The sequence below is a fragment of the Natrix helvetica genome, assembly GCF_964273705.1.
Source record: "Natrix helvetica genome assembly, chromosome: 2".
NCBI classification, from domain to species: domain Eukaryota; kingdom Metazoa; phylum Chordata; class Lepidosauria; order Squamata; family Natricidae; genus Natrix; species Natrix helvetica.
The window spans coordinates 243365991-243392364 of record NC_138552.1 but is presented as its reverse complement, the minus strand read 5'-3'; the positions used below and the strand labels follow the sequence as shown (position 1 = coordinate 243392364).

At 36.3% G+C, this 26374-nt stretch overlaps 1 protein-coding gene across 1 annotated transcript in view; it reads right to left on the bottom strand.

Annotated features, from left to right (window-relative positions):
* Positions 1-26374, bottom strand: part of USH2A (usherin) — a 507951-nt gene that overhangs the window by 384771 nt on the left and 96806 nt on the right. The window contains exons 10-14 of the mRNA XM_081943929.1: positions 21183-21378; positions 19538-19668; positions 13419-13614; positions 5491-6132; positions 2221-2404 (exon numbers count right to left, since the gene is read on the bottom strand). Coding sequence (XP_081800055.1) covers positions 2221-2404; positions 5491-6132; positions 13419-13614; positions 19538-19668; positions 21183-21378 — 1349 coding nt within the window. The remainder of the gene's footprint in view (positions 1-2220; positions 2405-5490; positions 6133-13418; positions 13615-19537; positions 19669-21182; positions 21379-26374) is intronic.

Here is a 26374-nt window from a genome sequence, read left to right as displayed (position 1 = left end):
AAACCAGAAAAAGAACACATGTTGAATGACATAATGTACTTTAAAGAACATTATTTCAGCAATCGTTGTATGAACCATTGCAAAGCAGACCAAATTACTAATCTTCTATTGTATATGAGGCCAAAGTATAAGATATTTCAGCATGTTGATATATTATATTAAATTACTTTCAATACTTGACTACAATTTGAGAGATAAAACGTTCTTCTAATCATTCAACATACAGCACTTTGTATTAAGATGATGCTGGCATAGGACCATCTCCCTATTGGTCTTCTCAGACTGCCCCACATGTGGCCTCCTTTATAGTCCCTGGTGGGACTGATCCCTCATGGTGGATCTATACAAAAGTCTAGAATACTGTTGCAGAAGTATAAAAAATGTTTCTCCCATGCTTCTGCTAGATTAGGAACAGTAACATTTTATTTATCAGAGAGGGCAATTTATAGGTAGTCCTCAACTTACGGTCATTAGCTTAATGATTACAAAATTATGACAGTGTTGTTGCAGAGTGGAAAGTGCTATTGTGAGCTCCTGAAGAAAAGGTGAGATATTTATTTTTATATTATGTACCTTGCCTTTAACTGTATAAAATAATGCAAGACTGCAAACATATCCACCATACTTTTCCTCCTCCTATTTTCTAAGATAGATGATAGATAGATGATAGATAGATGATAGATAGATGATAGATAGATGATAAATAGAGATAGAGAGTGATAGAGAGTGATAGAGAGAGATTGTTGATGTAGATATAGATAATATATATAAATGTATTTTATATATATAATATATGCATCTTTGGTAGTTCGGGTTTTCTCCCGCGTAGAATTGGAAGTATCTTCACGATGTTTCGATGAAGTCTCATTCATCATCTTCAGGCTGGTGCTTCCGGCTTGGTGCTTCCGGCTTGGTGCTTCCAGGAGCAATGTGAGATCTCAGCCGGTTCCTCTTTTTAACTGCCAGTGGGGGTTTGTGCTGATTGGGTGGGAGCTTGGCTGCATTCTGATTGGGTGGAGGTGTATTCTGATTGGTAGGGGGCTTGGCTGTGCTCTGATTGGATGGGAGTTTGGCTGTGCTCTGATTGGATGGGGGCGTGTTCTGTTTGGGTGGGGGCCTGGTTGTGCTTGTGTTAGTCTGAGTTGCAGAGGGATTTGAGCTGGTGAGCTGCGTTACTGTTGTTTGGCTTCGCGTTTGTGGTCGTGCCACATCTCCGTGGTGGGCATCAGTTTGCTTCATGTATGGATTGGAGGGGTTTAAAGTGGCTAATAATGCAGCTGTGGTCTGGCTTCTGGTTTGTGGTCGGGCTTCTGGTTTGTGGTCATTATCGGTGTGGGTTTGGGCTTGCTTTTTGCGTGGATGTGTGATAGTGACATCCTGTGTGGTTTTCGTGAGTGTGGGTCTGGTATCATTCTTAGTGTTAGGGACTCATTTGTCAGTGAGGGCGGGTTTCCGAATGGCTGGTAGGCGGGAGGTATCATCTCGTTTATTCATGCTGTATGGTTGTTTTTCTATCTCAATAGCTTCTCTGATTATTCTGTTGTTAAAGTGTTCAATTTTGGCAATAGTTCTGGTCTTTTTAAAGTCTATATCATGTCCTGTGGCTTTGAGGCGTTGGACCAGGGAAGAAGTTGGTTCCTCCTTTCTGACTGAGTTTTTGTGTTCTTCAATGCGTGCCTTTATTCTTCTGTTGGTTTGTCCGATGTATGTGGTGGGGCACATACATGCCCCACCTGCCCCACCACATACATCGGACAAACCAACAGAAGAATAAAGGCACGCATTGAAGAACACAAAAACTCAGTCAGAAAGGAGGAACCAACTTCTTCCCTGGTCCAACACCTCAAAGCCACAGGACATGATATAGACCTTGGAGGGCCAGGGTCAGTGTGACCAGCTCAATGTCATTCCTGTCGGGGGCACCTGTGGTGGCCTGAACACTGTGCCAGTGAAAACAGGCTCTGTTTTCAACTGCCACAGCCTCTGCAAGTTCATTGGCAGACGGTTGCAGAAGGCTGTGGCAGCCAAAAATGGAGCTTGGGATTCTGTTTTTACTGACAGAAGCACCACAGGCTGGTCCTTTGCTGTTTCCAGGGTGGCCCTGTGGGCCAGATCTATGTACACTGTGGGCCAAATCTGACCCCCGGGCCATGACTTTGATGTCCCCTGACCCATATGAATCATAACTCCAATTGGCTTAGCTTTGCAATAAAAACTTACTTCCCAGTTTCTGAGTTGAATCCAAAATAGTTGTCACTGCAGAGGTCACATTTCATCCCAGATACAGAAGAATCATGGCAAACACACAGGCCAGTGAGAGTGTCACAAATATTGCTGACTGAGCCACTTGGGTGGCACAAACAAGGAAGGCAGCTGCTCTCACTATGTGCAGAAAAATAAAAACCTAATAAAGAAGAAAACAGTGTAAAATATGTATTGTCATAGATGTGTCCCAAACTAGAAAAGAAATTCTAAAGGAATGGAAAATATAAAGTGAAATTAGAATTAAAAAGTACAGGATCTCTTATGTTTACTGAAACTGAGAAGTCAATTTTCTATAAATATTTTCCCCTTTTTAAAATGTTGATGGATTTGGAGCACAATGCAGTATGAAAGTATCTTACAATTTCAGTTTCTCAGTTTTTGAATCCTCACTTGGTTAAGTCCCATTATATTACCAATCCACAAACCATAAGTATAACATTTTATACATAATGTACAGACTTTCATGTGTTTCCAAAGACAGATTTTGTACTACATACTGGTAATCCTTGACTTACGATCACAATGAAGCCTGGAATTTCAATCATAAGTTGTTAAGTCACAAATTGAGAACCAGTAGCAAACGTAAATGGATTTCACCCTTGGTTTAATCATACTTGGTATAATGGTTAAGACACTAGGCTAGAAATTAGGAAATGTGAGATTTAATTTCCCTTTAGGCATGGAAACCACCTGTATGACCTTGGGTCAATCATACTCTCAGCGCAACCCATAGCACAAGGTTGTGGTTCTGAAGAGAAAGGAATATTTATTAACTACTGTATGTTCATCATCTTGAGTTATTTATTAAAAATAAGGCAGAATAAAAATAAATTAAAAATTAAAAAATGAGCCACTATAAGGTTTTTGTCATACTATTTTTTTTACTTTAAAGTATTTTTATGATAGTGTTTTTTCTACATTTTCTACCATCAAGACTAATATTGAAATAAGCTGTATGTTATCTTGGGGGTGCTAAGACTTTAATGAATTTTAGTTGAGATACCGATGAAATAAGCTGTCACCCACACTCATACATTTCATTAAGGATCATAACAGATGGCTTAATGTTAAAGAAAATGACAGGGAGTTTGCAATATGAATTTAATTTTCCCTTTCCTTAAAGAAATATTCAAATATGATATATATATATATATATATATATATATATATATATATATATATATATATATATATATATATATATATATATATATATATATATATATATATATATATATATATATATATATATATATGCTGGTTTTGTTGTATTCGGGTCTTTTATATATATATTTGTTTTCGTAGATTTTCACGGGTGTAGGTATGCTGGTTTTGTTGTATTCGGGTCTTTTCCCGTGTAAGGTTGAGATTGTCTTTGCAACGTTTACCCACGCTTGAAGATGGCAGGTGAGATCACGCTTAGGTAGCCCACGCTTGAAGATGGCAGGTGAGATCCTGCTGAAGCGTTGCAAACACAATCTCAACCTTACACGGGAAAAGACCCGAATACAACAAAACCAGCATATATATATATATATATATATATATATATATATATATATATATATATATATATATATATATATATATATATATATATATATATATATATATATATATATATATATATATATATATATATATATATAGTTGTATTCGGGTCTTCTCCCGTGTAGGATTGAGATTGTCTTTGCCTTTGTATATATATAAGGAAGTGAGCCCGTGGCTTAGTGGCTAACACTTCTGCCTAAGATATATACAGCCCAGGTTCAAATCCCAGTAAGGGTATGGCTAGCTGATGAGAGCTAATTAGCTCGAAATAGATCTATACTAGTCTCCCTTTATTTATTTATCAGTACAAATACAACACACACACACACACACACACACACACACACACACACACACACGGAATGAATGGTTGGGTGTTGGGTGGTCTTGAAAAGTTTAAAATACATTGCTTTAGAGCATCTGGAACTGCTATAAACAATAAACATAACAGTATTTTTAATGGCTAAAATGGGCAAATGTTTCTTGGCTGCCTTGTATAACTATAATAACTACAAACTACAAACCTTCTCCTGATCCAGGGCCTGATTGGGCAATTTGGTTGAATTTATTCCAATAAACTTGAAGTGAACATCAAGTTTATTGTCTCTGTTCTTTCATACTGTACGTCTTCTATCTATATCATATTGCTAAAATATTTATAAGGAAATAGGATAAAATCCAGCAGTTCATCTTGGAGGGAGAGAATCAATGTACTAAAAGAAAATTGGAACTAAGTAGAAATTAAAACAAGTCAGATGTATGATTTTATTACAAAGACACTTTCTATAAATGTCATCTATGCATAGTGATATAGCCAGCATTTTTATTATGCATTTACTAACCTCTAAATGAAAATATTTTATATTTTCTTGCATCATACCTGACAAATCTTCATGAAATCTACAGTTTTGGAACAAATGATATTCAGATTCAGCTAATAAGTAATTTAATCAAGATAGCAATCTATATTTGCAGTATTTTGCGATATATACCATCTACAACTGTTAAATATTTTAGCAACATTTGATTAGGAATGAAGTCAATGTTGAACCTTAATAGCCACAAGCCATATAGATAGATCTTGTCCAGGATGATATGTTCCCAACCTGTCATTCCGGTGGAAGAAAAGATAACACAGCAAATAGCAGCAAGGTGGATGGGTTCAATTACAGTGAGAATAGGTGCACTACTAGAACACATGAAGGATCAGGCTAGGGAAAAATTATTCTAGCTAAGAATTATTTATTGATCACTTAGGTGAAGATGGCAAGGAATCAGTCACTTAATTGTGAAGTCCTTGGGATTTGATTCTAACAAGGACTATTGTGGAACTGAAATAACAATAGAGTTATTGCATATTGTTTATACATGGTATAAATGGTATAAAATACCAGCAATTTGCCAGCAAAAGATATGCTGATTAGTCTTGTCCAGCCAGTATTGTTAAGTACATTATTTTAATATAATAACCTCTGATTCAAACTAACGTATATTTATATTAGTTCCTCCTGTTGTGAATGGATACATCCAACATGCTTATTAAGGATTTCCTATAAAAAAGATTAGGCAGGAAGTAAATATTTGACATACAATATAGCTTGCAAGGTTGGATTTTACACAATCTTAATAGGGATTGACAAAACATAATGATGTTTTTGTTCATCTTTTTCTTACCTGGCTTACACTTTTCACACCTTCTTCCCTGGCAGTGAGGCTGGCAAATGCATTGTCCACTGGTTTGGTCACATGCTGTTCCTGGAAGTGTCCCTAGAAGATCACAGTCACAAGGCATGCAGCCAAGAATATTTTGAGCAGTAAGGTTATACATATAAGGCTTGCACTGATTGCACTGATGAGCTGTGACACCAGATTTGCAAGGACACTGTCCTGTCAATTTGTCACACACCAAAGAGCCATTTACAGAACCAGACTTATCACAGTTACATGGCACACAGAACGAAGCATTGTTTTGCCATTCTTTATAATACCCATTTAAGCAATCATCACATTGCCTTCCACCAAAGTTAGGCTTGCAAATACACTGTCCTGTTTTGGGATCGCACAATATATCCGAAACTGATCCTACTGTTTGACAACTGCAAGGTTTACAGCCAAAAGCATCCATCCAATAAAAGCCATCAATGCAGACATCACAATGAACTCCTTTAACCCCTTCCTTACAAGTGCACTGTCCAGTGGAAGGATTACACAAATCGTTCATGGAACCATGGATGTTACACAGGCAAGGCTCACACCCATCTTGCTTAATATTCTGGATGACTTTATATCCAGACTTGCACTGATCACACATGAGACCTAAAAAGAGGGGAAACAAATATTCAAAATAGCAATACAATAACATAAATATATGCTGTTGCAGTTGAAGCCGAACAGAACACGAAGAGCTTGTACATCACAATTTAGCAACCTTCAAATGGAAGAACAATGGGAAGAAAGAATAAGACATCTAGGCCAACTTTTATAATTACATGCTCCCTTAATTGAAAGCTCTGTGGAAAAACCTAACTAAACACAATTCACAGCATCAAACTCAGCTACAAGCTATAACATAACATAACACGGCAGTTCTCAACCTGTGGTCGCGACCCGTTTGGGGGGTCGAACGCCCTTTTCACAGGGGTTGCCTAAGACCATCGGAACTCTTTAACTCTTTAGACTCTAAACCGTGCTGTGTCGCTCTCTCTCTCTCGTGCACACACGCACAAACCCACAAATACACATGCAGGCGCAGACGCAGGGAAGTAGGAGGAGAAACGCGAATGTAAAAAAAGGGAGTCTATATGTGGAGGAGGGGGAAGGGAGGAGAAATTGGGTTCCGGTTATTGGGTTCCAAGCCAATCAGAACCAAAGGGGGGGTTTTGGCACAATGGAGCATTGATTGCGGATCACTGCAACATGAAGAACTGTATTAAAGGGTCGCGACATTAGGAAGGTTGAGAACTGCTGACATAACATAAAATAACACAACATAACACAACATAACATGTCCTATTTATCCATAAAATACAGTAAAATCTGAAGGAGAGGCACCAGTGGATAAGCCCGAGATTTGCCACTAGAGTTGGGATCAATGATGATTAACCAATATTACTTGAAATGTATGGAAAGCAACTGAGTTGTAAATGCCATGTGTAGTCATAGAGTACATACTTTAGAAACAGAGAGTAATCTCAACTCGTCTGCACAGAGTGAATCATATAGAATAGAATAATAATAACAGAGTTGGAAGGGACCTTGGAGATCTTCTAGTATGACCCCTGCTTAAGTAGGTGATCCTATATCATAGAGCTTCTAAAGTTTACAAAAACAAACTCTTCTGTCCTATTTCAATTGTAATTTGAATTGCAATTCTTTTTAATAAAAATGTTTTAAAATATATTTAAAAGAGACAATATATAAGGATAAAAGTAACTATTTACAATATTAATTAACTTCAAAATAATAAATAAATTATTATAAATAAAAATAGATGTAGAAGTGGACTGCTCTTCAAATATCTTTTTCTTGTCACTAATTTATTGTTTCCATAATACATTTGAAGCCAAAAAGGCATGTTTTTGGTATTTCAATACGTGCCTTATGATGGGTGGGCATTAGAATGATCACTCTCAGCATATTATCATTTCCTAGTTTACATTTTGAAAGGAGAACAAACTGAAGAGAGAAGGATTAGTAAGATACACTATAGGTAGAAAGATGGATCGAGGGAAACTGAGATCCTAAATCCTATGAAAATCTTCCTTTTTGAGAGTGATAGGTTTATAAACACAGGTAGTCCTCTACTATAAGAATAAGATGGCTGGATGGAGTCACCAAAGCAGTAGGCGTGAGTTTAAATGGACTCCAGAGGATGGTAGAGGACAGGAAGGCTGGAGGAACATTGTCCATAGGATCACGATGGGTTGGACACGACTTCACAACTAACAACAACATGTCCTCTACTTATGGTTGTTAAGTCATGGTAGTTGTAAAATCGGTCAATCATGTGACAACCTGATTTTATAATGTGTTTTGCCGTGATCATTAAGCAAACACTGCAATCACTAAGTGAACTAATCATTTGCTATTTGCAGTGTTGCCAAAAACCTCAAGTAAATGCCAAGTTTTGGTACAACCGTCATAAAGTGTGACTATGTGACTGCAGGACATTATAAATCACCATAAATACATCCTGGTTGCCAGGTACCCATGACCATGTGGAGAGGAAACCAGTAGAACTTTGAATTCAGGTCATAAATAGCCCTCAGGTAAGTCTATTGTAATTTTGAACAGTTGCTATTTGACAGATTGTAAGTTGAGAACTATCTGTATATATTTAATGCTAGTAAAATATAAAATCATTTTGTAATCCATGCTAAGAAAGCATTATCTGCATATCTCAACTATAATATTACAGAAACATGTTTACAATCTGCTTTAAGTTATTTAATAAAATTAATCCGATTCCTTGTGTAAATGTTAAAACCATAACAGTGGTGGGTTATGGATCCTGTTGCAACTAGTGCGGTGCGACGGGACCGGGAGTCCATCACATGCACGCACACTGCGCACACATGTGTATCCAACACCAGCAATGCTCCAACTGCTCGGCAGAGAGTCGCACAGGCGCCATACGATCCGTGTGCGTGTGCAAATGGCCCGGTTGGGTCAAATACAGGTAAGGATGGTGGGTGGGCAGGTGGGCCTTCTGAAGCACCATACCGGAACAGTACCTGGTGCTCCCAGCAGGCACTGATACGCTTGTACCGGGGCGTACCAGCCGTAACCCACCACTGAACAGTAACTGTACTGGTCTAAATCTTCCCATGTTGATATTTATATATAAGTATTACACACAGTGAGACACACACATCACTTTAATTTTGAAGAAAAAAGGATACAAAAAAGGACTACCAAACAATGTAATATGCCTCTATCAGTTTTCTTTTGAAAGTTAGTTTAAGCTGCCTTGAAGACTATGCATTTTTTAAAAAGTCTTGAGGGAATGTACGGCCTATTAATTTAGAAGTGAAGGGAATAAATTGAGAAGTGCCTCTCCTCTTTTAAAAATTACGATTTTAATTCTGAATTCTTTATTTAAAAAATAAAATGAAATTGTGATTGTTCTGTTGTTTGTGTCACATGATAAATTAAATAAATCAGGAGTTCTCTTTTAACAAACATCTTCTTTCTTTCAAAATGCCACATGGGTACACAAATTTATACTTAGAATATTGTATGTTGAGAAAACAAGTCCCCAAACAGTGGGAAACATATTAGATATGGACAAAAAGTGGAGAACTCCAACAGAAGGCAAGTAATTTCAGCAGTGATGAATGACTCACCTAAGGCATATCATTTAATTTCAATAAGGAAAATAAAAAAGAGCACTATTGCTGCAAATTTTAAAAATAACTGTATTGTTAACAAGAATTATGACTCATTTTGAACTATTAAAATTGGTCTACACGGATTCATATCATATCAGTTTTAAAAATATGCACCATGCTTATTTGAATATGCCATACATATTCCTGACAGGTAATCTATTGCTAACGATACTAGGAAAGGCCTACAGGGCACCCCATTCAATGTTAACAAGTACAGGGAAGTTAACACGCTTGGCATTTAATTCACATTCTTCTCCCTTTTTTATTCTAGATAAATCACCTACTTTAATAAAATTATTGGTGCTAATGTATTTTAGTAGTGATAGGATCATTAGTAAGATTTAACAGTTGTGCTAACTTGAATAGGACCTACTCTATAACACTGAAGTTCTTAGTTACATTTTCTGTTATGAAGCTTGTTTAAACTGATAGTGACAACAGCCTGTAAGGTTATTTGCACTGTACAACCAGCATTTTTAAAAATATTCACATGTTTATTTAAAATAAATACACATCTTTCATGTAGGCTCTTTCAATGTTTTGTCAAATTGTTTTTTAGTTTAAAAAAAGGAGCAATGGTGGGTACATGAGATTGCTTACATATTTACTTACTAAATATGGAAGTTAATGTCCTGCCTCATGGGAGGAAATGCATTATATAGTATACTGCTTTCCCAAACAAAGGGGGAAATATAAATTTTATATGGAATAGATAAGCAATATAATGGGCAAGTAGTTAGATAAGAACTTTTCATGTTGGTACTCGAGTGACAGAAAGGTCTTACCCAAACATTAGGCAAACATTTTCCCCAATTCCTTTATATATGTACATCCATATATCTTTGTGCATGTGTTATACAATTACACATTAGTGTAATATATTAAGCACCAATCATTTTATCCTTATTAACTTTCAAGATGATTTGTAAGTTTTATGCTTTCTATATATTTTGACCTTGTTCTAAATTATTAACTTCAAGAATACAAATACCCAATGCATCTTAAATGCCTTTGTCTACCTCCACCCATATACAGTTTTGTTCAGTTTGTCCAGTGTTACATATAGAATTTACACACACACATGTATATCAGGGGTGGGTTTCTGCCAATTCTAACCAAATCTACCGTGCCGTTTAGAACCGGTTCCAGCTCCCTCCCCCCACCCATCTGCACCATGCTTGCCCCACCCACCGCTCACAGATTGGCTGCTCACCAATCGCCCCGCCCGCCTCTAAGAGTGCTAGCTAAACCTTAAAGTCTTAAAGCTGTCAAGTTTGAAAACCCCTGAGGTTTTTTTTCTAAAGGGCTAGGGGTGAAAGGGTCTTGTAACTTGACAGCTTTAAGACTTGCACACTTCAATGCCAGAGTTCCTGAGCCAACATGACTGGAGGAGGAATTCTGGGAGTTGAAGTCCACAAGTCTTAAAACTGTCAAGTTTGAATACCCATGGGTTTTTTTTTCCTAAAGGGTTAGGGATGCAAAGGTCTTGTAACTTGACAGCTTTAAGACTTGTGTGCTTCAAATGCCAGAGTTTCTGAGCCAACATTTTGGTTGCTAAGCAGGAGCGTTAAGTGAGTTACACCACATTTTACAAGTTGGCCACGTCCACCCAGTCACATGACTGCCAAGCCACTCCCACTTGGTCACACGGCTGGCAAGCCACTCCCAGCTGGTCACATGGCCAGCAAGCCACTCTCACAAAGCAGGCCACACCTATAGAAGAGGTTCTAAAAAAAATTGAAACCCACCACTGATGTATACATATATGTATATAAATGTATAATACTCTATATAAAATTAAAAAGTAAAAGAGAACCTCTCAATATTTATTATAACTTTCTAACAAAGTTATAGGTATGTTGGTTCTTTTTTTTTTTACCCCAGTATTAGAAAATCATCTGTTTATGCACAATGATGAAAACTTAAGCTTGATGTGTTTAATTTTTATTATTTCAAAAAATATTTTCCAATTAGGAAAGGATATGAAATATAAAATAGGAAAAAGATATATGAGAATACCTTAAAGATAATGCATTCTTATATAACCCTTCTTTTTAGGGTTTTAGCAAAATTGTGGTGATGTTAACTTCTGTTTTCAAAATTCAAATGATTAATAACAAACATATAAAATAGTTTTACAGGAACATGCATGTTTAAATTCTACCTCATTTTTTTAAAAAAAAATCTTAAATATATATATATTTCTCCTCTCCTGTTAATAATGCTTTTTCAAAAATTGTATAACATTGGGATTATTAAACTGAGTAACTATTCAACTAAATGATTAAAATTGTACTATCTAATACTTTTGCTTAGAAATTAGATTATATGAATATTCTTTTTTCTCCCCCAAAATAAAGCTATGTTAAGATTTATGTGTACTGAACATACACACATGCTCACATGCATACTGTACATGCATATATGCATGCATACATGCATGCATACATGCATGCATACATACATGCATGCCCTGGTATGGTGCTCTGGAGGGCCCACCCACCCGCCCGTTCTCCTTATCTCTATTTGACCCAACCAGGGCATTGGTGCACGAGCACGGAGCATACGGTTCCTGCATGACACTCCACCGAGCAGCTGGAGCATTGCGGGCGGTGGGTACCAGTGGTGGGTTATGACCGATACACCCCAGTACGGGCGTACCAGTGCCTGCCGGGAGCACCAGGTACCGTTTTGGTACGGTGCTCCAGAGGACCCACCCGCCCACATTCCTTACTGGTATTTGAGTTTTTTGCGGCTTCTGCGCATGCACACAGAGCCTATGGAGCATACGGCGACGCCGAGAAGCTGGAGTGTTGCGGAGCCGTCGTGGAGGTAAGTACGCTTGAGCATGCTGCGCACATTCATGTAGTGTACACCTGGCCCCGTGGCACCCTAGTGATTGCAAAGGAATCCAGAACCCACCACTGATACATGCAAATGCATATGATATTTTAACTAGTTTATGGCAGAGAAACAAAGATTCCCCTCCCTTCTCCCCCAAATATATTTGGGTATACTTAAGTTTAGAATAGGTTTTGTCATTATATTTTTCAGGTTATGCATTAGTTGCACAAGTGTTCTGAAAAAAATATTCTTTTAGTGAAATTTAGTTTTAATTTTAGTGAAATTAAAATTAAAACCCTAAACCAGTATTCAAAAATCCTACAGGTAAACAAAAGGATATTGGTATTTTAACACTTTTTTCTCCAGGAAGTGTGAGATTATTTCTAGAAAAAACAGATTCTAATACAAGGATATTAATGTTATGTGTGATGTTTTTTTTTAAAAAGTCACATGCATGAGAGATGTAGAGTTATCATTCCTTTCATCAAACACAAACAAACAAAGCCACTCTTGCATATTATTCCCATTTATCAACATTTCATAATGCATTATATGCACTTTATATTTTGGGAACTTGATAAATTTTGTTGTTACATAGTTGTGGCTCCCCTCAAATATGTTAAAAATAATAAATTGCTATAATCAAATCTAATTTCTTGAAAAATCCTGTGGGAATAGAAAACAAAAAAGCATGTATGGTTAAAAATGATAAATAGCCAGAGGATGAATTAAAAAATTAAATTTACATGGTCCATGATTACAAATCCTAGCATACATAGATTTCTGTTGACCTTTACATTTCATAGGAGAAAAAGAAAGAAAGAAGAAAGAAAGAAAGAAAGAAAGAAAGAAAGAAAGAAAGAAAGAAAGAAAGAAAGAAAGAAAGGAGGGACGGACGGAGGGAGGGATGGAGGGAGGGACGGAGGGAGGGAGGGAGGGAGGGAGGAAGGAAGGCTATAGTACAAAATATTTTGAGGAAATATCCATTTACCCTTTGGAAGCGGAAGTAGACATTTATGTAAAAGTGCATTAGATTTGTTTCACTATGAAAAACATGCTGAAGTCCAAAATAAATCTTAAGTAAATAATGTTATATTTTACTACTCAAAAAATGGGTATTGTTGGGATACCTACAAATTTCTGCTAAACACAGAAAAATCTGAAGACCAGATAATATTTACCGTAGTTTAAACTGTGATTTGGTAGGAGTACTCCGTAATTATATGCTGCTAAATCAGATTTGTCTCATGAAATGAAATTCTCATGAAAACTACGTGTCTGATCTGCGTTTCAATGATTTCAGCATCAAACATTTTATGTCTTGAAAAAGCAAAGATGTCTGGATGTAGATTCATGCCTGGCACTTACCAATAACATTTTCTTTGCACTTGCATTGGCCTGAATTTTGGTGACAGGTAGTATCTCCATCAACTGTCCCAGAGGCATTACAGCTACAGGAGCTGCAGCCATCAGGATTGAACTCTTGCAGATTGTAGAATCCTTCATGGCATTGATTGCATTGTCTACCAGACACATGTCTTTTGCAATTACATTTTCCTCCAATCTAAAAAAATATACATAACACGTGTAGTCAAATGTTGAGTGCACTTTTCCTCTCTTGCCTTGTGCATACTCATTAGTGAAATGAGTGTATTAGTAGGTTAGATCATCTTCAAACAGAAACAGGAATTTGTTTCATGCACTAGTAGTTATTCACTAAAAAGAGAACTAGAGAAACAGCAGGAATTTAATACATTCACCTAAAGAACAGTAAGTAGTTTGAGGAGAAAGATGCTTTGATGCATTCTTGAACTTTTATCAAACCACTCCACATATGGACAGCTTACTCATATGCAGCTTTCTTAGATAGTTAAATGCTGATATTTCAGACACCATGGTATATCTCACAATTTCCATGCACTTAATTTGTAAGACATTACAAACTAAGATCCATCTTAATCCAACATTGTATTTTTCACAGTAGTCATCTAGATACTTCAATGACGCTCACAAGCAAGGGATAGAGAGTTACCACATCCTACTGCTACTTCCCTGCAACTGGTATTTGGAGGTATGTTTCCTTACATCCAGAAGAAACACTAAATCTTTAAGCAGAATTAACAGGTTTATTTCCAATCAGCTTCAGTGGATAATATCCCTATCAACTTCCTTCATGCCGTGAATAATTGTATATATCTCAATTGTATCTCCATTGCATTTTTTCTCAGCAACGGAATCCCAAACATTTTTGCTAAAAAACCTCTGGATCAGTTTGCTACCTTCTCCTGCCTTCTCCTGCACTATTCTTCATTTACTTGAATTGCCTTTGTTGTTAGATTGAACATTCACCCATGTTTAGAGGAATCCTTCTGGAGTTCTCTACATCTCTGACTCATCAGTTATCATTGACAAATTTGGCCAGCTAATGTTACTGAACATCTATGCAGAGTTTTAAAAGACACCAGGTTCAACAAAGAGCTTTAAGGCACTTGTCTTACTTCTTTCTATTGAGAAAAGTGTCCATTTACACTCTTTGCTTAACAGTCCATAGAAGACACAGTCTCTTATGCCGTGACCTCTAAGCTTGCCCAGACGTTTGATGCAGAACATCTGAAAGGTTCCTTGAAATTGCAAATATACAATTTATTATTTAGCAATTACTTAGTAAACAAATTTACATGGCTGCCCAAGTCAAACAAAATTAAAAACAAAATTCCTAGTTCCTCCTTCTCCCACCCTGCAGTGGCAGTAAACACAATTAATACCATCAAAGCTGATTGGCTCCATATCAGCCTGATGAGAAAACCACGTCTACAGGGCCTTCCAGAAAAGTACAAGTAGTCCTCAACTTATGACCACAATTCAGCCCAAATTTTCTGTTGTTAAATGAAACATTTGTAAAGTGAGTTTTGCCCCATTTACGACCTTTCTTGACACAGCTGTTATGTGAATCACCACAGCTGATAGGTTAGTGACACTTTTGTTAAGTGAATCTGGCTTCCTCATTGATTTTGTTTGTCAAAAGGTTGCAAAAAAGGTCACATGTCCTTTGAACACAGCTACAGTCATAAGTATGAGTCAGTTGCCAAGCATCTGAATTTTGACCCCCTAAATATGGGGATGCTACAAAGATTGTAAGTGTGAAAAATGGTCATAAGTCACTTTTTTCAGTGCTGTTGTACATATTTACTAAGCTCATTTATTGAAAATTTACTGGAATTACATCCTGGATTACGAGTATGTGTATGTATGTATGTATGTGTGTGTGTGTGTGTGTGTGTGTATGTGTGTATGTATGTATGTATGTATGTATATATTTTATTATAAAAACACTTTATTCACAACTGTGTTCTGAAAGACATTTCAGATGGTATATATATATATATATATATATATATATATATATATATATATATATATATATATATATATATATATATATATATATATATAACCATCTGAAATGTCTTTCAGAACACAGTCGTGAATAAAGTGCTTTTATAATAAAAGAAGTATTATTTTCCCTAAACTGAAGGTTTTTTTAAAAATCTATAAGGATAAAACCCATATACTATTCTCTTCTGGAATTCTGTATCTTCGTTTAGGCTAAATGACATATAACTGGTTCTTTACAGAAAAGCATTGATGAACTGCTCGGAATGGTAAATTATGCAGCGAAAGTGTATTCTGAGCCATTTAAACACACTTTCTTGAAAATTATCCTTGTGACGTGACAATTAATTTTCATGAGCCAGGACCTTATTCCTTACGATTCCATCTTCCATGGGTCAGCCTTGGAAACACTTCCTTCAATAATGCCTTTCTATCTCATGTAATTCATTTCTGCCCATTTTCTCCAGACTTATTAATCTATTTTTAATGCCTCTTAATCATTCTGCTCTATCTTGGTTTTTACTGCTACAGTCTATTTATGCCTTATTGAGCTGTACAGACCAGGGCCATTTTTCCTTATTTTCTTTTTTTATAGCATCTTGGTGTTTCACCTAATTCCTCGCTCTTGCTGAGCTTCAGTTTTAAAATCAAACAAAAGAAAAAGAAGTAAACCACGCAACTGCCTTATTACCTGCAATTAGAACAACTTAACAGTAATCTATTGGCAACGTGGAATAATTAGCAATTTCAGAAGTAGCATTGGATTTATTTACTTAAAACATTTATATAGTTTAAAACACCTATTTTATGTCACATTCTGGGTGTCTCCCATTAAAAAAACATGTAAAAATGATTGAAACCCTAAACATTAAGGGTAGTTCGGAAATTTTGGTAGTTCGGAGAACCAGTAAATACCACCTCTGACTGGCTCCGCCCACATCTATTCTCTTCCTCCCAAGTCCCAGCTCATCGGGAGGAAATGGGGATTTTGCAGTAACCTTCTCCTGGTGTGGGGAGGGAATGGGGATTTTACAATATCCGTCCCCTGGAGTGAGGAGGGAATGGAGATTTTATAGTATCCTTCCCCTATCATGCCCACCAAGCCACATCCAAGCCACACCCACAGAACTGGTAGTAAAAAAAATTTGAATCCCACCACTGGGCCAGGCATATGAGTGGACAGGGTTAGGGTTAGAATTGTGAACCGGTAGAGAAGTGAAAACCACCCCTGATCGTATCCTTGAGGGATAAGCCAGATCTTCAGTGCTTTTATGGAAGGCTAGGACGGATAGAAGTTGGCTGAACTTCAGGGAGAAGAATGTTCCCTAGGACAGGGCTTCCACAGAAAAGGCATTCTTAATAAGATGGCAGTGTTTAAGGGAAGGGATTAGGAGTATGACCAGCCTATCTAACATGGTAAGATGACGAGATGACTTTAGGAAAAGACAGTCCTGAAGACAAATTTGGTGGTATGCCATATTTAAAGGTGATAACCTTTAGAATGCTTTTACCTTTTGAATTGCACCTGGAAAAAAATGGAAGGCAGTACAGCTATGCAATAGAGGTCTTACATGGATAAACCTAGGGGTACTAGGCAGTGGTGGGTTTCCAAATTTTTTACTACTGGTTTGGGCATGTGCGATGCTTCTGTACATGCACAGAAGCATCCGGGCAGATGGGCAAAGTGTTCTGCCACCGCTACTACCTGTTTGCCCAATCCGGCCAGAACTGGGAGCAACCCATCTCTGGTACTAGGAGCCTGAGCCGCAGTGGCGTGGTGGTTAAAGTGCAGTACTGCAGGCTACTTCTGCTGATCACCAGCTGCCAGCAATCTGGCAGATCGATTCTCACTAGGGTCAAGATTGACTCAGCCTTCCATCCTTCTGAGGTAGGTAAAATGAGGACCCAGGTGGTTTTCAAGGGCAGCACCTTATAGAATGCATTGCAGTCATCCAAATGGGAGGACACCATGGCATGACTGACCCTCAGCAAGGATTTTTCCCCATCTATTCAATCTTTGCATTCCGTATGATATTCGTTTGCTTCTGGAAATCTAAAGAATTGCCCAGGTTTTATGGTCTCGATCTAAAGGCATCTTTATGAGGAACACAAAATCAGACTCATTGCTTAAGGTTAATGTCAGCAGTGTTGTATTTCACATTGGAGGCTTGGGATAAAGGATTGTAAAAGCAACAAGCTCTTCATGGATAGATGAGCCGTGGTGGTGCAGGGGTTAGAGTGCAGTACTACAGGCTACTTTTGCTGACTGCTGGCTGTTGGCTACCTGCAATTTGGCAGTTAAATCTCATCAGGCTCAAGGCTGACTCAGCCTTCATCCTTTGGTAAAATGAGGACTTAGAATATCTGACAATATGCTGACTCTGTAAACCTCTTAGAAAGGGCTGTAAAGCACTGTGAAGCAGTATATAAGTCTAGGTGCTATTGCTATATCAAAACTTCTGATATTTTCATGGTTTTTTAAACAATGAAAGGTACCAATTAAAGTCTGTTCTCAGTAAGAAGAAAAACATACGTAACACAAAAGAAAAAGGAACATATCAGAATGTTCCAAGGCAAGATATTTCTCACCACTCCCCTGGTGTATCAAAATGTGTTAAAGGACACAATTTTCAACTAACTTTCCATATAGTTTTCTTGTCCTTTGAAAGAGATAGGTTGATCAATACACTATTGTTTTTTTTTTTAATGCAATAATTTTAGTGAGAATTTTAAAACTATTTTCTCCAACATACACTATGTTGCTTACCTGCACATGAAAACCAAGAATTTAAAGTCATTGGTAACTTTTTATATTAAATTATTCTTTTCAATTATAGTGAATAAAATAATAAACGGATATAAACATGACAGCCTTCTGAACTATTCCTTACTCCATTCTCAAATTTTCTCCCTACATTTAGAAGGCCTTTACCATGATTTTCTTTTACATTTCACCTTGTATCATCTAACATTCTTATAAAGGCAGACAGACAGAGTTTATATTAAATCCTATCCTCCACATTTGTACGATTTAAGGTATCTGGCGATGGAGAAAATAGTTTTAAAATTCTCACCAAAATTATTGCATTTTTAAAAAACAATTTATTTTATATAGAAAGAAACACAGTTTTTCCCCTTTCTGAATATATTTCAAAGCCAAATTGTAAAAACTACTGAGTTAGATTCACTGATAAACTGACAGTATAAGGTTGCTTTCTATTACAAAAGTCCATACACAATTAGCAACATAGGATGCCAGCAATTATAAGCTACATTGTCCTTCTCAAAATATATGCTATTTCCTAACTTTTTCCAGGTTCTGATTTTTAATGTACTCTTTCAATAATCCTTTTTCTAATATAAGTCCCAATATTTATGCTTCATCAAAAAGTTTTTCCTGAACTATACATTCTTTTCTCAAGGGAAACTGACAGTAAATTTTCCTATATGCATGGGATGTAGGATGGGGTAAGGAAAAGTAGGAGTGAACCATCTGGTTCATTCTTTTATAGATATTCTTTGAGTGCAATCCTGTACATATTTATGTAGATGGGAGCTTCTCTGAAAACACTAGTACTTACTAAGAGCAACATGTACTCAGGCAACCTATTTGTATTAGCAGGGTATCAGTCCTTTGAGGTAGGCTAAGTCAGGAAAGAAACTCCACTAGGACTTTCAGAAGTTTATTACTGCAGGTTATAATGTAGAACGTTGATAGCCTGATAGAGTCTATCTCTCTGTCTGTTGTCTGTCTCTCTCTGTCTGTCCCTCCCTCCCTTCCTTTATCAGAGCTAAACTGGTATTTATATAACAACCTTTACATTCTTTCTTACAAGAAACATCCATATTTCTCTAAGGGTTGAGATGAAGGCTACAATTATCATGATATCTCTAACATAGTTCATAAATTCTTTGACTACTGTCATCCCATTTTCACCTTTAAGATTTTTGCAAAAGAAAAATATTGAAATCTAAAATAGTAAAAGAAATTTCAAGAACTTGGTGAACCCTTCTTCATTTTCTTCAATCTTGATAATGGGAATTAGTGCCAATGGCAACCAATTTAAAGGTAACTTGAAGACAAAGCCACTTACCTTATTGCAAAAGCGACTACCATTTTTGGTGCCTGCTGAGTAACATTCACAGGGTTTACAAACATCCAAAGCAGACAGATCCGCATCTATATGCCGATAGAAGAAATCATTACACAACTCACAATTTCTTCCTGCAAAAAAGAAAAGGTTACACAATGTAGCTTCCAATTCATGAAAATTAGCTATATAATTCAAAATTAAATACAATTCCCTTGAGAAAATTATGTAATTTTCAGGACGTCCATTTTAATGCACCTTTCATCTCTACCTGCCAATTTAGTGATCCAGAGCATATGTAACAATGAACCTGTAACAAACTGTGTTTTACTCCATTAAACTTCCATCTGTTACATAACATGACACTCCGACAAAGCTAGGCTGTTGGATACCTATTCTTTAAAATTGGAAATTATTCTTAAACTTCAAACGTTTCAATTAGTTCCTAAGAACAAAAGCCAAGAATACTGAAAGCTCCAAAAAATATCATCATGCAAAATGATGATTTAAGCAAGCACATGTTTTCATGTTTTATAAATGTTCAGCATGAAACAAAATCGGAATCCAATTGTAGGAAATTAGAGAATTCTACTGGTGTTGTTCTGTCCTTAAAATAATTCATGGGATCAGAGCTACTTCTGCAAAGTTGATGTGATCCTTTCACATCAAGAATAGCAGATCAGAACACACTAAAGCCAACAAAACTGCCTTACAAGTTAGTGGAGTTAGTTTGTTCTAGTAGAATTTATAATGCTTGAGAATATCTATTCTTCTGAGTTACACATATTATACTGAAATTAAAACCAATAGTATTTATTTTTAAATGACACAGCAGTGCAATATATCCCCAAATTACTGCCTGATTTCATCTAATTATCCCATTATAATTTAGTTTGGTTTCGTATTTTTTGAACACCTATCATCTGAACAATCAAGAACACAAGGTCCTGTTAAAAGGGGAATTTGAGGAAAATCACAAATACACCACAGCATATTGTTCTTTCCCATTGACTGGAATGGGCATGCCTTTGTAAAAGTGACCTCTCCTGATTCAAAGCAAAGTCATGTTATGATGACTTCTGATAGAAACTCTGTGTTCTTTATTTCCTTGACAACCACCATACAGTATTCTGACATTATACTTAAATTATTAAATTAAACTCTACTTCATTATTTGTTTTCCATTTATATTGTTTTAACAGAGAGAGTGGTTTAAATTTCAACAATTCAGTGCTGGACTAATCTGGGATCTTGTCTATGCAAAATATGCTCTTCCATATAATATGTATTGTATAATGTTAACATATAATGTAACAAGTACATTGATTTATCAGTGATGATCATGTACATTACAAATAAAACACCTGCATGTAAATCATGTATAGGAGTTAGTGATACAGGCTTCACTTTATTTTGTACCTAGATATTTCCAACAGACTTACAACTTTTTAGTACATAATTTTTACTTCTCTCGGTAATGCATGTACTTACACAATAAATGGTTGGGTTGAGTGCAAATAATTCACTTATAGAATTCTACATTTTATACATCCACCTGTAATTAATGGTACTTTGGAAGAGACAACCCCAAAGGATCTGCATATGCCCCTGCAAATATATGTACATTCCACTTGGTTGTGATAATTACCTGAAGTGTTATGTTGACAATTGTCACAAACTCCACCACCACCTCTATAATATTCATTAGGAAAGTAATCTATTGTCCTGTTGTAATGACAGCTTACAGCATGGCTAAAACATTGACAAGGTTTGCAATTATAAGCATGAACTTGATCTCCTGGATGGAAGGGCTTGTCGTTGTACAGTGGCTGACAGCGATCACACTGAAATAGAGAATTAGTCAGAAATGATTGTTTAGAACAGATATACGAATACAAATGCTGTGCGCCCCTTGTTACATATTGACCTGTCTATCATTATTTTTTTAGAGACAGGAGAAAAGAAAAGATGTGTAAAATCATGTTAAAACAATGTGTTCTACAAATTATTTACAGGTAGTCCTTGAGATATGACCATAATAGGACATGCTATTAAAATTGTATGTTGCAACAGCTGTTAAATTAAGTGTTTCACTTAACAATTCCACCAACCATGCTCCCCCCCCCACCCCCATTGCAATTGTCAAACAAATGTGTAGATCGCAGTGGATCATGGCAAGGCTCAGAGGTGGGGGAGGCCTGGGCTACCTAGCACAGCCACAGGTCTGCCCTCCCAAGGCCTCCCCCAACCCTGAGTCACTCTGTGGTCTGCTTGCTGCCCCTTAGGTTCTTTCCCCATTCCCCCCAGGCATTCCCCAATATATGCAAATGTATTCTTGAAATAAGCTTTATCTTACTTGCAAATCTCAGCATTTTTCTTATTTAGGGTTCTCAATAGCAGAACCACATCTGGTTGAAGCAACCTTAACCACCAAGCCATCTGAATGCTAAGCACAGGATTACTTGAAAACTATCTGTGTTTGCATACAATTCTGATTCAGTTAGAATGAGCTATAAAATGTATCACTGCTGCTGTTTGAATATTCAATGTTTATAGCTGTATAATGATTTTTTTAAAAAAAAATCAGGGTATATGATCCTCCTGCTTATCTCTCATAATCAGGTAAATATTACTATAGGAATATATTTGTAGTACAACTATTTCCTCCTCTTCCTCCTCCTCCTCTTTCCTCCCCCTCCCCCTCCTCCCCCTCTTACTCCTCTTCTCCTTCTCCTTCTTCTTATTCACAATTGCATACTATTGTTTCCTCAACTCCAAGTTTCATGGCAAATCATGAGTCTCAGTACATAAGCTTCTGTGGTTAGAATGCAGGACTGCAGGCTCCTTCTCCTGCAACTGCTGCCTGCAATTTGGCAGTTCGAATCTCACCAGGCTCAAGATTGACTCATCCTTCCAAGGTTGGTAAAATGAGCACCCAGATTGTTGAAGCAACCTTAACCACCAAGCAATATGCTGACTCTGTAAACTGCTTAGAGATGGCTGTAAAGCACTGTGAAGTGGTATATAAGTCTAAGTGCTATTGCTAATGTGTATACACATTCTTCTCACACTCCAAAACATGCTGCCATGATAGAATGTATGTACATTCTGATAGATGTACATACTAGAGTATGCACATAAAGAGACATAAACTCCTTAATGACTCACAGTCATTGTGAGTAAACACTGTCTCCAATGGTAACTAAGAAGATGAAATGCTATTTATTTCAGAAAAGGCAAACAACGGTTTACATATCTACAAAGTAGCTGTTTTATTAAATCAGAAGAAGCACAACCATCATAGAGATGGGATTGTTCAGGTGGGTAGTAAAGTTTCCCTCACCCTGTCTTGATTAAAATGGCTTATTTCAGTAGCAAAACATTAATGTTAAACAGAAATCTCACTTGTATAACAGAGGAGAAATCCTATTCCTCCCATTCATTACATTGATAATATTCTTGGAAAGGAGCTTTAAATTGGCTCCCTCCTGACATCAAGATTAGGTTATCCAATATAGAGATGTATCTGAAACTAAATGTAACGGCACACAGAAATTCGAAAACTTCACAGATAATGGCCAAGAATTACTAATCTGTGCTTTAATAGGGTATGCAGAGAACAAATTACTTCACTAATAAAGCAGAATTTCACTATTCTCTTGGTTTGTAGATACTTAGGAATGTCATGAGAATAAACTTAGCATTCCATTTCAAGAAATGATACATGGAGCTTTTCTTGTTTTAAAAAGCCTCCCTATATGTAACCTCAGTTAAAGCAAGTTGGAAAAAGAAAACCAAGAAGCATCTTGTTTGCATATTCAGTTTTGGAAGAAAAAAAATCCAAATTAACCAAGGATCATTGTACAATTTTTTATTGAGTTGTTTTAATTAAATTTAACAGAGTTTAGACAGAGTGAACTATTCTAAAAGTCCAAACTACTAGAATTAATTTATGTACACAGAGTATGAAATTCATATTTATTTCCCTCAGGGCCATGGGTTCAGACAGCCATTTCAAATAATACAGAAAGAACCTTTCCCGTTAGTCATTACACAGACTCAAGTCAGCTACGTAGAATGCTAGTATATTTATTTGGTGATTGTACTTTTCTCTAACCTATATAAGAGCATCTTTAATTTCCTGTCACTATTCTAGCTTGCTCGTCTTGAGGAAACTTTTGACAACTTCAATTTTAATTGGCTATTTGAAATGAAAATCCCATGACTTTTCATCAACTGTGCAAAGTAAATTGCATTCCTGTGAGATAACAACCAAATTTTTTGCTAAAGAATTGGCTCCTCTACAATTCTGCATTCTAGTAGATTGTCTGGGAATGCAGTCTTTCAATATTCAAGACTGTGCCTCACCATTTCAGTAAATGCTTTCCACAAATTATTTTAGAAATCTAGGATCTATGACCTGTGAAATTAAATCAGTTTGCCAAGGATGAGTTCTTGGAGAAACCCATCATTATCACAAAAATCTCAAAAAAAATATTCAAAAATTTTCAGTTTATAAAATTCCTGGTATAATCTAGTTAGTCCTTTGCTATATGTCAGAAATGGTTTGGACAATCCATTTAAAGATATTTATTTTCATTCATGCATACTTTTGTTTTGACAGCCACATCTGAAGCATTTTGTTTCATTCAATATCAATTGAAAAAGATACACCTACATATTGTATCACCCAAAAGAAAAAAAAAATAACTTTATATATAAATATAGTACTCTTCCGTCGATATGGAGCTCTCATTAAATTGTTATGCTAAGCAGTTTTTGCTATTTTTATTTTAAAAATGGCTAGTTTATTAATAAGCAGTTAAATTATTCATGTCATAATATCCGTGCTTATAGCTAGAGCAGAAGATACAGATATTGAAACAGAAATGAAATAGTCCTAAAAGAAATTAAATATAGCATGGGTATAATTGTCATCAAAAATCCTAAACTGCATTTTTATTTATAGGGAATAGTAAATTATTATTTTTTACTAAAACAATCTATATTTTTCCCAGTCTTCCCCACCTCTATGTCTCTAATAATCTAGTCGGGATCAGTTGGATTTGTGAAGTTCTACTCTCAAAAATCCTCAGCCAGCAATTATGGAACTGAAATTTATACAATTGATATATGGTAAATAACTTTACATTTGGTCTATCTATAGTTAAAAAAGCAACAAGCCAAGCATCTCAACAGACATTTGAGTGTAAAATTTCTTAAATCATGTAATTGAAATAGAAATAAATTGTCTGCTTAAGCAATCAAAACAGAGAAAAATATATCTTCATAAAAGTCTTCGTGGTCTGGACTTAAACTTGTGCAGAATGGAACCTGAAGAACTGACATGACCTTACAGATTAAAAATTATTTTTTCATATTTACTCTTTATTTTAATTCTCAGCCAAAATCTGCTCTAAAGATTGCAAATTACTCAGGATTAGACTGAATCCCAACAAGATGGAATGCTTAAACCAGAAACAATCTGACCATAAAACTCTGAATTTGGCCATGAAAGGAAAACATCATTATCTGGAGATTCCTCTTCATATAGCAAAGTTAGGCTTTGGCTATGAGAACCTTTGCCCAGTTTCACCTGATATACCAGCTATAGTTTTGCTTGGAATGTGATGCCTAGGCAATTGTCCCTCTTATCTACTGCTGGTGTTTAGATTTACCATAATGTACTCAATTTAAAGGGACACGGTGGCTCAGTGGCTAAGACGCGGAGCTTGTTGATGAAAAAGATTGGCCGTCCGGCGGTTTGAATCCCTAGCATAACAGAGGGAGCTCCCGTTACTTGTCCCAGCTTCCACCAACCTAGCAGTTCTAAAGCATGTAAAAGTGCAAGTAGAAAAATAGAGACCACCTTTGGTAGGAAGGTAAGTGACGTCTTTGGACAGAGCTGGCTCTTTGGCTTTGAAACGGAGATGAGCACTGCCCCCTAGAGTCAGGAACAATTAGCATTTATGTGCAAGGGGAACCTTTACCTTTTACTTTACTCAATTTGGGACTGCCTTTGAAGACTATTCAAAAACTCCAGTTGATACAAAATCTAGCAACCCATTTCACATAAATTATATGTGTTTCCAGGTGTTTTTCAAAGTACTGTTATAGTTTATGTTTGGTATATGCAGAACCATCTTCTTTCAGTAGAGCATAAGCTGAGAAGGTATGTCATAAGGAAGCCCAGGAGGTAGGGATTCAACAAGAAGCCTTTTTAGTGTCTCCCCCGTTTTATGGAATGACATGTCCCCACCCAAGGTCAGAATTGGTCACTCACTATTGAGATGGGCATGTCCAAGACTTTGGGGACATATAATGCAATGTACTGGAATGGCTGTAAATTATTTATGTCTGCTTTATTTTGTGCAATTTTATTTAATTTAATGGATTGGTTTACTGATCATATTAATCTCTATATATTTATGACTCATATATATGCTATATACCCACACACAGAGATGCTTATGTATTTTTATGTATTCAGAAATGTAGATAAGAAATCAGTCAAGTTCTAAAAGCTTAGAATTAGAGCTACATATTTCAAAATTGGTTAGGAAATGGTTTGAAATGTATACACTGCAATCTGCAATAACATAATGCATTTTGTTTTTATTATCAGGACCAAAACTGCATGCATTCTTCTTACTATGAAAGAAGGATTATTTAAGCTTTTTAAGTACAGCCACAGTAGATTAACAGTGATTAGAACTGCAATAGCTGTGGAAATCACCAAAAAGAATGACTCTAAACAGAAAATGGTAGGGCACTAATTTAACTTGTTTTCACACAAAATCACGGGTCTCAACAGAGTACTTGGTGAACTCCAGATCATAT